General features: G+C 38.7%; 1 protein-coding gene across 1 annotated transcript; it reads right to left on the bottom strand.

Moving 5' to 3' along the window:
- Positions 1-244: 244 nt before the first annotated feature.
- fscn2b (fascin actin-bundling protein 2b, retinal) lies at positions 245-14070 on the bottom strand. Its single transcript, XM_084135405.1, has 5 exons — positions 12266-14070; positions 4255-4411; positions 3909-4030; positions 3645-3812; positions 245-1127 (listed from the first exon to the last, which is right to left on the bottom strand). Exons 1-5 carry the CDS (start codon positions 13083-13085, stop codon positions 922-924), a joined length of 1473 nt encoding a protein of 490 aa, XP_083991531.1. The 5' UTR covers positions 13086-14070; the 3' UTR covers positions 245-921.
- Positions 14071-14655: the final 585 nt, after the last annotated feature.

Genomic DNA, 14655 nt, shown 5'->3' with positions numbered 1-14655 from the left:
TGGAAAGGCACAGCAGCAGCAAAACACTGCTTGCCTGCATGAGACTCAATTCTGATGCCTCGGCAGCCAATTACGTAAATTCACAGCAGAAACAATGCATTTATTTTAGTAAACCCAGGTTACTGTAAATGTAGGCTAAATGAGATTCATTCCTTCAGAGTTAAGAGACAGGATTTTAATTTGTAAAACCTTTCCAGATGGTGGTAAGCAAGAAAAAGCAAATAAATCACAATAGGGAATAAAATGAATTTAATCCTGGTACATTTATTTTTGGTGAGATGAAGTAATTACTGTATTCTGTTCTATCCATGGTTGCTTGGCTTTCCTGTCAGTTGCCATGTAAGCTTAAAGAAACAACAAGAAGAGTTCATTTGCCAAGCCTATTTCTATGATTTGTATGTCCATATAATACAAACACAGCAGTCTGTAAGCCCAGAGAATAAAATAAGCTTCACTGGAGCTGATAGACATTGACATGGTAACAAATAGCATGAAAAACAAGAAGATAAAGGGTTTAAAAAATAGTAATAAAGAAAAACAGCAATAATGAATTTCCATGTGTCAATTTGCAAACGATCAGATATGTTAGAAGTGATTTGCCAAAATAATAGCATGCTATGCAAGACTTATGCATGATTATTACCTCACACAGTTTTCATAACAGTGCAATAGTGAGCTGATACAGATAATGATAAAGGTTTTTGTCATGTTTGTATTTTTCTAAAGGCTCATTTTGTATAGGACTATAAATCAGAAACGGTAATGAATACATGCGTAATACTGAATACTGACTCTACATTAAATGCTGATTGATGGGAAACAGATGTCCGGACATTAAACTGTACCAATTTATTTTCTCACATCTGTACATCCAAGAGTTTAACACAGGTGAATGACAGTTCCTTAAATGTCCACATGGTGTCAGTATTCCCAGAGGGAAGAGCTGTCTGCATTCTCTCCGTCTCCTTTCAGATTGCCTCCTTGGTCTCCTCGGAGGTATTTGCCGTTTTTGTTCCTCATAGCTATCCGTCCATGCTCTAAGAACTCAAAGCAGAAATCTTCAGGTGTGTCTCCATCAGAGCACACCAAACCACTGTTGGACACATACCAGAATTTTCCACCAGCACCTGTAGGAAAACAATACTGGTCAGCATCATTTAATAAATGACTTGAACCCTGGTTAATTCTGTGTTCATAAGCACATGACAAAAAATGCAAAAGTGATACAAATTATATTTAAATATTATTTACATATTTAAAACCTGTTAACTGTCAGCCTCCATTTTGAGCATAGACGTGAAAATGCACAAATGCATCTGAACTTCATAAGCTGTATTTCATGAATGCTTTGGATTAAGAGCTAAGGTTAAAAAATACACTCAGCAGATTATTGCAGAAATAAAAGTATGGAAAAAGACATAGAAGCTTCAGTTTACTGCAAAGCAAATGTACTGAACTAAAAAAAATTGATTTGATACAAAATACATATTTTACAAAATAACTTTGATTCTAATTGCAAGAAAATCAAACCAAATTGAGTCCCAAATTTGAAGTTGATATCACAAAAATGTAGGTTCCTGTGAGATTTTGTCACTACTCTCTCACCCACATTCCATTGATTTTTTTATGTTTTCTCCTGTCAAATTAAAGGCACAATATGTAAGATTTTTGCATTAAAATATCCCAAAACCAGAACAGTTTTATATATTTTGCGCACTTTTGTACTTACATTATCCAAAATTATCCATTATCCAATTTCCAACAAATGTTTAACTGCCATAGAAACCATTTCAACACAGTCTCAACACAGTTTTTCTCAACACTCTTTTTCAGTCTCATGAAAAAAATGGGGAAGTAATAGTTTTAGCATCTAGCACGACACTCTGTTGTTGTTTCGCACAGTTGTCATGGACCACAATTATTCGTTATTGTTTGCAGCAGGTTCTGTCGCCTGATAAAGTTAATCAAATGACCCAATAAGAGGACAAGAGGAGAAATAAAGCGAGGATCAATATCGGTCTTGCATTTCCAAGATGGAGAGAGCTCAGGTTTAACATTGTTTAACAAGTCTGGTGGACAAGTCTATGGCAGTGTAATTAAACATTATGTGTTGAATAGTAAGTCAGCCTTTTTGCAAATGCTGTGGGTATGTTCAAATGTACTTTTAGTATGATTGTTTTGAACACGTAAAGCTGCGCTGCGTTACCCCACCATTTAATTCGACAAATCATGTGATCAAACGTAACGATTATAAAACTTTATTTCATTACCTCATCCATGAACATGATTGTGATTCCCGTCGGATTGATTTCCATCGGCAGTGAAGGTGAAGACGACAACTCCCATCATTCCACGCTCTTTCACAGCTTCATCAAGCTACGCCTTTGTTATTGTTTTAAATATGCGACCTCTAGTGGTGAAAATTACATACTGTGCCTTTAATACTTTTCTGTCACAATGTCACTTCTTTCACAAAACAGTGGCCAAGTATGGAACCTTAAGTCTCAGACCTTACCAAAGATATGTGTTTTGTCAAGATTAGAAAAAGATTTGAAAAGAGTTTGTACAATTTGAAACATGAGACTGCCCACTAGGGGGAGGAGCCTGCTAAACATTTTTAGGGGGGATGTATTTTATAGGCCAAAACCCAGAAATGAGTTAGCATTTTAGAACTGAAGTGGTCGTCCTGTTCTTTGAACAGGTGTTTGGTTAAATGTTTGAAATAAGGTCCATGTTGAACACAAGCTCAAGATATTTTCACTTTATTTTACAATATAAATCAGTAATACCCTCTTCTTGTGATGTTTTTAAAAAGCTTTTACTTGTCCTGAAAGCTGGTTGCTAACAAGTGGCTAAATGGGACTACAGAGGTTGTCGGGACATTAAACATCATCAAGCCGAACAGGTAAACTCCTCTACTCACTACTCCACCTTCACAGCCTTGCTGTGTTTATAGTCGTGAATCTTGCTCTTGCAAACTAACTCGAACTTTCAGGGAAAATGTTGATGTGTCATGTGATGAGTCATGTGATGATGTGACTATTGTGTAGTTTGGTTATAAACACAAACCTGCCGAAAGCTTAAAAATTCATTAAAGTTGTGTTTATTTGTGAAGATTATCACGATGAACAAAACATGTAACAATAATGAGCTTTTGTTAGTCTCAGACTTTATTTTCTGCTATAATCCAGAAGCCAATGGAAAAATCCTATTGGGTTTTTGTTGAGGGAACCAGTGTGATGCAACTTGGCCTAAAAAAATACATCATCCCTGCAGCACTCTACAGTAACACAATGTCCCGTCATCAGGACACTGACAGTTAACAGGTTAAATGTTGAATGGTGCATTCCTCTTTTTTGTCTTAGATTTGGTATATTTCACAATATTGTATTCTAGTTTTATGGTTTTAAGAAAAATACTGTATGTTTTTAAAGGTAAACAATTCCAGCTGGTTAATTAAAAATGCTTTGACATTTCTGACACTGATTACAATTAATATAAGTCATTGCCAGAAGCTTTTTTTGCCCTTAAATCAATTTCCAGGAAATAAAAGCTGTTATTTGCTTTCCAGAAAGCTGCTTTTGGATCTATTACAGGAAACACAGAATACAAACAATTGAAAATGTGGCTGAAGTAAAACTCACCTTTAATCTGGTATGCGCCATCATTGAACTGCAGTGTAAATATGTCATACACTGAACGATTGGCGTCCAGTGTATTAGAGTTCTTGTGGTGGCATACATAACCATTCTCTCCCCTCAGGATCAGAATAGGCCTATTGATCAGCTTCAGAATAAACTTCTCATCCTCACCTGGAGGAAAAAACAGGGTGGTATACATATTTCAAATAACTTTTTATTTGAATTATATATATATTTTTTTGTGGGTAGCATCATGTATGAACTCACCCACAGAGTCACTGACTGCAGAAAGCTGGCCGTTTTTCTTAGTGCATACGTATTTTCCATTGCTGGCTCGCAGTGCCACCCGTCGACCGAGCCACACTATGTCAAACATGGTGTTGGCACCGCTGCACACAGTGGGAGATTGTACGTATTAGTGTTTATAATGTCATGTCAATGTCATGTCATGTCAATAACATGTACACCCACAGAAAACAGGAGAGAATGAGATGGCTTCATTGTTACTGTGTTTTGGATGCATTTACCAATAGTTACATAATATCATTTTTGCATAGCTCATAAGTGAAAGAGAATTAATAGCAGAAAGTCTGAAAGTAAAGCTAAATCTTACGCTTCAGTAGCTGTTGACTGGATGCCTCCATGAGAGACAAGCGTCCAGTAATTCCCTTCATTAGTTCTGAATTTGCATTTTCTTGTGTCTTTATCAATTTCCATTTGAAACGTCTCCATGTCCGTCTCATCGTCCTGATTGGCTGAGACACTCACTCCTGTTGAAGCACATAAGACAAACACAACTTGTTTTTAATTTAAAATGGGAGAACTGTACATTTTTGCTTATTCAGAAAATGTTTAGAATAAAGTTTGAAATTGTGCCTCAAACATATTAGCAGTCTTACTTATTTGACATGTTAGAAGTCAATACTTGTCTCAATTAAATGATTTAGATCCACTTTTACTAGAAGTTCATTAAGGTTGTAAAACTGTAACAATATCTGAAAAAGCTCCTTAAGGTCAATGTATATTTTTTACATGCACATACATTCCTGTTCAAAAGTTTGAGGTTCGGTAGGATTTTTAAAATTGTTTTTGAAAGCAGTATGTTCAACAAGGCTGCATTTTGATAAAAATACAGAAAAAAACAGTAGCATTGTCAAATATTTTTACAATTTAAAATAACTTTTTTTATTTTAATATATCTTAAAATATAATAGAATAGAATAGAATAATTAAATATATATATATATAATATAATATATATATAAAATCGGGGAAAAATATCGAACCTTTCATTGAAGTAAAAGAATTGAAAGTGGGGGGGTTAATCACATTATGAAATAAATGTTCTTCTCCAAAACAAGTTGGCCACAATTATTGGCAGCCCTAGAAATTTTTACGAGTAAAATATCTCTGAAGTATATTCCCATTAATATTTAGCCAGGGTGACTAGGAACATGAAATTGTCCAGCTATGACTTCTTGTTTCACAGGAGTTTAAATATGACGAATACACAAAGGCCAAATTCCCTTAATCATTCATCACAATGAGTAAAACCAAAGAATATAGTTCTGATGTGCAGCAAAAGATTGTTGAGCATCACAAAATAGAAAGTGGCTGTAAGAGAATAGCTAAAGAATTGAAAATCCCCATTTTGACCATCAGGGCAATAATTAAGAAGTTCCAGATGTTACGAATCTGCCAGGAAGAGGACGTGTGTCTATATTGTCTTTATGCACGGTGAGGAGGAAAGTTTGAGTGGCCAAAGACTCTCCAAGGATCACAGATGGAGAATTGCAGAGATTACTTGAGTCTTTTGGGTCAGAAAGCCTAAAAAATATATCAAACAACCCTTACATCACCACATGTTGTTTAAGAGGTTTTCAAGAAAAATCCTCCTCACTCCTCCAAAAATACACTCATATTCAGTTGTCAGACACGACTGGAACTTCAAAAGGGACCTGGTTCTGTGGTCAGATGAAACTAAAAAAGGGCTTTTTGGCAGCAAACCCACCAGATGTGTTTGGTGCAAACAGGGATAAAAAGCACCCCATGCCTATAGTTAAATATACTGCTGGATCTTATATGTTGTGGACCTGTTTTTTTTGCTGGAGGCCCTGGACATCTAGTTCAGATAGATGGTATTATGGATTCTAGCAAATACCAACAGATAAAAAATCAAAACCTGACTGCCTTTGCTAGAAATCTAATAATGGGCCGTGGTTGGATCTTCCATCAGGACAACGGTCCAAAACAAACATAAAAATCAACACAAAAATGGGTAACTGAACACAAAATGAAGCTTCTGCCATGACCGTCCCAGTCCCCTAAACTGAACCCTATAGAAAATGATTGGGTTGAACTGAAGAGAAGAAGCACCAACATGAACTTGTGAATCTGAAGGATCTGGAGAGATTCTGCATGGAGGAATGGTCTCTGATCTCTTGTCAGGTGTTCTCCAAACTCATCAGGCATTATAGGAGAAGACTCTGGAAGCTGTTATCTGGCAAAAGGACATTCCAAAAAGTATTTAATAAGAGGGAAACAATAATTATGGCCAGCTTTATTTGCAGAAATGCATTTATTTCATAATGTGATTTACCCCCCACTTTCAATTCTTTTACTTCAATGAAAGGTTAGATTTTTAGATATTTTTTTTTTAAAATATAGTCATATATTAAAAATAATAAACTTTAAGTTTACTTAAAACTGCTGAATTTTACCTAAATAGAAGTATTCAGACTTTGAATATTAGAACATTATACCGCATGCTTTTCTAAGTACATTTCAAACGCATCAGCTTAACCGAGATGGCATGTGTTTGTCCTGAACTTTCCCCCAGTTTGGAATCCTGAAGTGAGACAAAGCACCAGCATGATTAACTTCACTGCCACGCACGACAGGCATCAACCTGATTCTGAGTCCTGTTCTGGCGCAATGTCTACAACGGACCATGTTTATTTAAGACTCACATCTATAGTTAATGGAGCCCAAACATGTCACTCGGCTGTCTATAAACATCCTTTATATCAATACAAGATTACTGTTGTTTTGAAATGAGGAGGTTTACTCAATTAGTCACAATGACAGATCCATTCCAAATCACTGTATTATTTGTAACATTAACATTTACACAACAAGACCACTGGCTGAGGTCTGAAACATTTTTCATATCCAAGCCATTAATCATAAGCTATTGGGTTGAGTAACACATGTAGACTCTGTGTGTTTCTATAAAAAACCTTGTGTGTTTTGCTCTATGTACCTAAAGTATATTCATGCATGTATTTTGTTACTGGCAAACAACAAACATCTTATTTCTGACTGTGCATCTGAATTATCATTCAGTGCAGTAGGGCAAAACCACTTGTGATTATATCTTTCTCCTTGCACCGATAAAACCGTGGCATAGAAACCATGACCTTGGCAGGGCCAGAGGCTTCGCTGCACCCTGCTGGGTTTCTATGCCAATTAGTCTTGGGATTGTTTCATGGCATTCATTAGACTAAAATGTAACGCATACTGTAGCTTTGTTCAAGAAACATCTTGAAAACAGAACACATGACCTGAAGTCATACAGTACATGAGAGTACTTGTTTACTTGTAAGTGGCAAAAGTATGGTCAGACAATTCAAAATTTGTTGTAAATGTAGGTTAATAAGTTTGAGTTTTCAAATGCTATTTCTGGCACTGAAATGGAGAAAATCCATGTGTCTGTCTGTCTGTCTATCTATCTACAAACAAATTTACCCTTGGGTATTAATGAAGACACCTTGACAGACACACACACACACACTACTTAAATGTTTTTAAAATAAGTATTTTCTGCTCCGAAGCTGCATTTATTTGATCACACTACAGTAAAAACTGTAATTTTGTGAAATATTATTACAATTTGAAAGAACTGTTTTCTATTTGAATACTTTTTAAAATGAAATTTATTCCTGTGATGCAAAGCTGAATTTTCAGCATCATTACTCCAGTCTTCAGTGTCACATGATCCTTCAGAAATCATTCTAATATTCTTATGACACCGTTTTAAAAATTATTAAAAAAAACTGAAAAATACATATAAATTAAATGTGTATAGAACTAATTTAAAATGATAATAAACATTTAAAAAATATAGAAATTAAGTATAAATAAATAAAAAGATGGTATTTCTCAACCTAATGTATGAGGTCTTCAAAGGCTTTTGATGAAAAGAACAAACATAATTTAAGTGTAGTAGTGCAACTAAATGATTGAATTACATGATCTCAACCAAAACAGACGACAACGTGCAAAATGCGTTTAAAGGATTGTAATGGCTAAGGCTCAAAGTGGATGTATCCGAAAATATCCCTTGATCATTTTCTTAATCCTTTAATAGGCCAGATCCTGCACCTTACCCCCTTCTCCCTCCACCCTTCCATCCTTCCTGCCCCTCCCTTTCTCATGCTGCAACCTCTCCTAATTCTCAGCATGCGAAGAGACACAAAGCTGCACCGTAGGGCCCAGTAAGCAGCTTTTTTTGAGTAGCGTATGTACAATCCTCCAGTTCCGAGGAAAACCAGTCGGGAGGCTGAAGTAATACCATTGTTTCGACGGGACTCTGCAGGGCTCCTTAGACACGCTGGGAAAGAAACCAGGCCTATCAGCAGAATCTGTGGCCATCGATCACTCCACCGTGGAATGCCTTTTTTTCTTTTCTTTTTTTGCAATATGATTTAGGCTATCCATGTGTGCTTGTGTTTCTCTCGCCGCCTGTCACTTTTTCTCACACAGCATGGACTGTGTGAGAAAATGATTTTGATTTTATACAAATCATATTATTTTTACAAATCATAATGGCTTATCAATAGACACTATATGGTCGTCCTTTGGAATTGGATTCTATAATCCAATTCCTAATGGCTTTAAGTGATAGAACATGTGGTATGCATGATTAAGACAATAATGAGAACACAGCGTTAATGTATTGTCTGGGTTGGAACCAAAGCACAACTACCAGCCAAAGTCGCCAAAACAAAGTCTAATCAAGACAAAATCAGGGATAACGAAAAAGAAACAGCTTCAGATGTTTCTTTTTCTCAGATCAAACCTCACTCTGCTGCGGCGGTTTTCATTTCTGCGGCCCGTTACACTTTATTTTCCAATTTCACGTCTGACTCTGCTTTAGTTTTGCACCAAAGATAGAAGAACAGAGGCCAGCTGGGGCAGGACACTCTATCTCCTCTGTTGATCATTCCTCATCCACGGCATTGTGATTACTGAGCTCAATCCTGAACTCCTGCGAATGACCTCACTCCCATCACAGAATGCTCCCTCTCAATTTACCAATCCATTTCTGTGGAATGTAACAGTACCCAGAGACAGCGAGAGGACCTTCTCAAAACTGGGGCAAGTAGATCGCTGCATGCGTACCAGGTCAAATACCTATCGGAGAACACAAAAGATGCATGGGAGAACACTACAAAAGGTGCATGTTTTGGTTTAACATGCATGTAGTATATAATGGTGTTCAAAAGTCTGTGGGTACAATGACAATCTGGAAAAATTGAAAAAGAAATATAATATAAATATAATAATAAAGCTCTAGTGCTGCTGTCACTAAAGCAGAAAGTGGACAAACTAAAAAGGAACATCCTGAACCTCATTTTAACATTTTGATTCAACTTTTAGTCATGTTGATATTATAATTTGTCGTGACATTTTTGTTTTATTAAATTATAAAAATACAAAAAAGAAGCATTTTCACTAGCGGTCCCAGACTTTTGGACCCTTACACAAGTGAAGATGTCTACTTAGAAATATTTGGCCCACATTAAAGCAGTGATCTCCAAATGTACCAAGACAGTCACTCTGAGATTAATTTTTAATGGTAAAGTGATGCCACAATCCACTGTCTTTCATTTTGTTAGCTTCTTTCTTTCTTTCTTTCTTTCTTTCTTTCTCAATATCTCTTTGTGCTCATCTTCTTTTCACCTTCCGGACCGGATTAGAATGCTCCAGGGAACACTGTGGAGGTGATGAAGAACATGGTAACAGATCCACCCGCCTGAGTGCATGCCATCTTTCCGACTCAAGAATGAAAGCCACACAACATGCATGGAGCTACTGCATAAAAGTACACCACAACCAAACTAAAGTGATAAACATCATATCTTGGCTAATAATAGTGATATTTCTAAAAAACTGCTGTGCAGTGTCACTACTCATTATTGATTAAAAGATCATCTGTGAGTTTGTGTTGTGTCCCAGGGCGAGAGGCCTGGGGCTTAATGAACGTCAGACCTGCAGAGCTGATTGGCAGTCCTGTCTGAAGTCATCTCTGGTTCCCTTCATCATGTAGAGACTCTCTAAAAGAAATGAACTGCTTCATCCATTAGCAGAATCACTTTACCTAATTGCTTTTTGCACAGAATGAATGTGCAATAGATGGGGAGAGATGCTTCTTGTTCATTAAGAACAAATGTTCCATCTGGCCTGTGTCATTTTCCTCGTCTTTTTTCACCCATAATGAAATGGGTTTTTTTTTTGCCAATATGTTGATACTTCATGTTTCTTAATGTTGAATCGACACTGAACCATTTGAAGCAAGGGAAACACACTGTAGGACATTAAGAGTTATAATGTGTGACTCAAACATCTCACCTCTTAATTTTGATTACAATCCAGAGATTTTAGCTATGGCTTCAGATGCTAACATTTCAGACCTCACAATTTAGGATCTGTATAATAGCTGCCTTGTAACCTCTTTAGCTACTAAAAGTAAATAATTTTCTTTGTGCTCTCAATTGGCTCCTGGTGCACAAGCTTTGCTACCACAAACTTTTCAGATGGCATTAAATAACTCTATCCCATGGGTAAACTAAACTGACAATACAACATCATGTCCTCCCCAGGGAACTGCTGCTAAAGTCGTTGATTTATGATCTTTTTACAATGACAAAAAAGCAATACCGTTCACCTGTCCACACCCATAATGCATTATGTGTCTATTCATTGGGATTTTGTGCCTGATATTTCTTCCTCCTGCCTGTCTTGTTCTCCTTTCTGCTGTATACTTTCACACTCCATTGTCCCTTTCCCCCCATTGGTTTTTTCCCCCTGTCGGGCAGAACCCAACTGCTCCTGAAGGACTCTCTGATTTGTGTGTCCCCATTGTAGACCAGCACATTGCATGGTCCACAGATAAAGAAATGCGGCGGAAGGCTTGTGTTTCTGAAAGCAGACTCCACCATCATTGAAATGCCCCTGTCCACTCAATTATTTATCACACCTCACCACTAGTGTGTGCATGCGTGCATGTGCTTATATCAGAGCATCGTGGTCCTATTTTGTTATATAAAAGCACTGGCTAAAAGTTTATCACTCTGTGAAAAATATGCGTATGTCTGTGTGTATCTGTGAGAATGAGAAAGAGTGTAAGACCAAAAGAGAGAGAGAGAGAGATGGATGAGTGTACTGGAGGGGACAGGATATGTTACTGACCCAGCTTACTATGGTGGATATTCAAAGCCATTCAGTTTCTCCAGTAATTTATCTATTGCAGGTGGCTCAAAATGCTTACCAAGAGCTCTGCACTGGAGATAATGGATAATGTTCCAGCATGCAAGATTTACATTACAGAACTTAGTTGCTCAGTCAAGACAGGAAACTACAATTATGCAGTGTGTTTGTTAGCAGAGCACATGGCCAGAGAATAAAAATCGGCTATGTCTGGCAGATTAATATTGGCCAACTCAGCTGAAAAGACAGCTGCCATATATTATTTCTGTGAGGTCACGCTCATGGGTGTGACTCAGTGTTCACCTGCTTTCCAGGCTAGTTTCCATAGATTTGACTATGTGTGCATAGTTTGCCATCCAGCTGCAATTTTGCATGCAATTTATTTTCATGCATCGGTATGCTTGCATATAAAACACTAATGGGGAGCAAGACTGATAGCACAACAGTGCAAGTTATGCTCAGAATGCTAAAATCAAGTTGTTTAGCGTATTATTCAATCTGAAAATTAAATTTTTCACTGAATCTACAATTGACATTTACATGCCTGCACTCCATAATCTAGCTTTCTATATCTGGTTACCCAAGAGGTATTAAAAGTACTTAATAGTTGTAATGAGGACTCACATCTGTTACACAAGTCGCCACAGGAGTGCTAAGGGAGAGGGACAAACCTTACAGTATATTGATAGTTCCCTTGAATCTCCTTAAAGGAATAATTCACCCAAAAAAATTTAATCTGCCATAATTTTATCACTCTCAAGCCATTCCAAATCTGTATGACTTGCTTTCTTCTGCAGAACATAAAAATATGATATTTTGAATATTATGTTTTTGTCCATACCACAAAAGCCAGTTTGGTCCAATATAACATTAGACCCCACTGATTTTCATTTTACAGACAAAAACACTGAGACAAAATATCTTAGTGTTTCACAGTATAAAAAAGTCATGCATATTTGGAAACAACATAAGAGTTTTGCGGTAAACTGTTATTTAATTAACTTTTACAATATTTTAAAGATTGTATTCACTAGATTCTACAGCAGACAAATGAGGCTGGCCACTGATGATTTCAGAAGCATGTGGTCCTCCTGTAGGGAAATGTCAATAGAAATTCAACCAGCACCACTTACCTTGTCGGATGGAGACAAATCTGTTGTTGGCGGCCTGAAACACCACTTGCGGATGGCTTTCCTCGAGATCAAACAACTCGTCTTTGCCAGGTTTGGAGCAGCGTCCAGAGCGCAGAGTTCCAGTGGGCCCCATGGGGGTCAAGTACTTCCCCTCACAGTCCTTGAAGGCCAATTTGCCTGATTTTAGTTCTAAGGTGTAGCCTGTCCCACGGCCATTTTCAGAGGACAGTTTTCCGTCGTTGCTCAGGAAACGGCTGTCACTGGTCTTTAGACAATATTTGCCGTCCATGTACACAAGAGTTAGAAGAGCATCCACACCCCAGGGGATGTTGCTGTCCACAGCAATCTCTCCCTCTGGAGACGCTAGGTGGGCATAGCGTTTGCGGGCCACACTGAGCAGATTTGCCTGTGGGTGCAGGGCCAGGTGCATGGCCCATAGTTCTGCCTCGCCAATGGTCTGAGCGAAGCAGGACAGGTAGTCCTCCGAACCTCCAAAGAAGCGCAGATATGGCTCGGACTGCAGGGCCCAGCGGCCGTCTGACTGTGCCACAATCAGAAAGCGGCAGTTGCTCTCTTTGGTCTCAGCCTCACAGCTCACCTTGCCATCTTTGTCGGAAGCCAGGTAGCGACCCAGGTGACTGCGCAAGTAAACCACCTGACCATCCTGCTCATCATGCTCTAGAGTCCAGATCTGCTTCTTCTTGAGACTTGGAGCTGAAGCATTCATCTTGAAGCCGAAGGCCTCCGCTGTTAAATAGCGATTCTCATGATTAATAAGCCCGAATTGTAGCTTGAGGGCTTTACTGCCATTGGAGGGCATCCTGGCTTACAACCCAGATGGAAGCCAGAGACTGTTGAAGGTCCAGAGAAGAAGCTGATCAGCCTGTAGACTTACAAAGTTAGCTCTCCTATGTGTCCTGATTAATTTGCTTCTTATGGGGAAGAGTAAAGTGAAGTCCACTTCACTATAGACTCCTTAGTGTAGCCTACTCTCTTCAGATACAGGCCTTAACTTTCTTTATTAGGCCTAAGTTCCTCTTCTAGTTTTGTCCCTGGTCCTGGCCTCTCCGCTCGGTAAAAACAACGTCTTGCTCCCCGGAGAGCTTGCAGAGGCTCTGGAGATTTTTTCCCTGTGTTTCCTAATCAGATCAGATTATAATCAGGAGGACTCAACACCTCAATCCAGAGAGCTGCTGACGTCACCCTGATCCCAACGGTTCCTTTTCCTCTGCACCTCTTTCACCCGCTTTCTTTCTCATTCCCTTTCCTTCTCAATTCACCTGCATCTCTTGTCCTCTTCATTGGCTGCCTTTGAGATTGTGGGACTACTGATCTCTTAAAGAGATGCTGCTCAAGACCGAGTCACACGGTTTTACTTCTTCTCGATGCCTTAGTCATCTCAGTCCTTCAGTCTGACATCTGATTGGTTTGTCTCCTCCTTGTCCTCTTCTAAGTATTTTTACTTCAGTCACATCCTTAAGACATGTGCATCCATTAAAAAGACACATCATTCTCCTCCGAGACCTTGAGAAATAGAAGCATGTTAGTGTGCAAGGTGCCCACTAAGATGTAAGGCCAGCTTGTCAACAAATGGCACATGAAGTACAGTGCAGCTTTTCGGGTGTACTTCGACACCTTTTCTATCTCCCTTTCACCTGTTGTCCTATCCTCTTATGTTTCTTTTTATACGTCCTTTCTCCTCTTTTGCTATATTGGACGTATTCTTACACTAGAGACCCTTTATGGAGGCCCAGTAATCCACCCGTTCTATAGTGCTCCTGCCTTTGTCCTCCTCCCCAGTCTCTAACTCTTTGCTGATGGCGCTTTGACACAAAGCTGGGTAACCAGAGCCCTCCCCCAGCACCAGTGGTAGTGGCCTGAGAGGGGGATCGGCTTTCCAGTGCACACTCAGGATACAGTTACATGACTTCTCTGATTCCGAGCTCGGTTGGTCATCTTTATTACACCAATGTGCATATGGGTGTGTGAGTGTAGGTGGAGGTAACAAACAGATGCTTATTCAAATATCCCTGACATGTAGCCATTGAAGACCAAGTCACTGACTGAAAACATCTCTCCAGCTCTTTTCCAGTCACATAAGTGGTTTGCTTAGCATTTCACTGGCTGTGTTGCCTCATGTTTGCGTAATGCTACACATATTGTCGATCCATTTCAAATCCCAAGCATGTTTGTTCGAAAACCAGTCTCCACCACAGGCCCCTAATCTGCCTTTCAATGATCCAACTCTTTTATTAGACCAATCTAATCCATAGCAGCCCCAAACCCCTCCTCCTCTCCTTGGGCGCGTCTTGGACACAGAACCTTCCATCTGTCGGTGACTGACCGCGTATGGGACAAGTAAGCCTGAACCACACACACATATTCACACT

Source organism: Abramis brama, assembly GCF_963993115.1.
Source record: "Abramis brama genome assembly, chromosome: 14".
Classification (NCBI taxonomy): Eukaryota; Metazoa; Chordata; class Actinopteri; order Cypriniformes; family Leuciscidae; genus Abramis; species Abramis brama.
The sequence above is the reverse complement of the archived record's forward strand: the minus strand, read 5'-3'. Positions and strand labels throughout refer to the sequence as shown.

What these genes read in the sequence shown, in the direction of transcription:
- fscn2b (XM_084135405.1), bottom strand. Translation starts at nt 13,085, where the DNA reads ATGCCCTCCAATGGCAGTAAAGCCCTCAAGCTACAATTCGGGCTTATT. An exon ending in ATTTGTCTCCATCCGACAAG is followed by an intron (nt 4,412 to 12,265) that starts GTAAGTGGTGCT and finishes GTGCTTCAACAG; the next exon opens with GAGTGAGTGTCTCAGCCAAT. An exon ending in TGGCGCATACCAGATTAAAG is followed by an intron (nt 1,128 to 3,644) that starts GTGAGTTTTACT and finishes GTTTTCCTACAG; the next exon opens with GTGCTGGTGGAAAATTCTGG.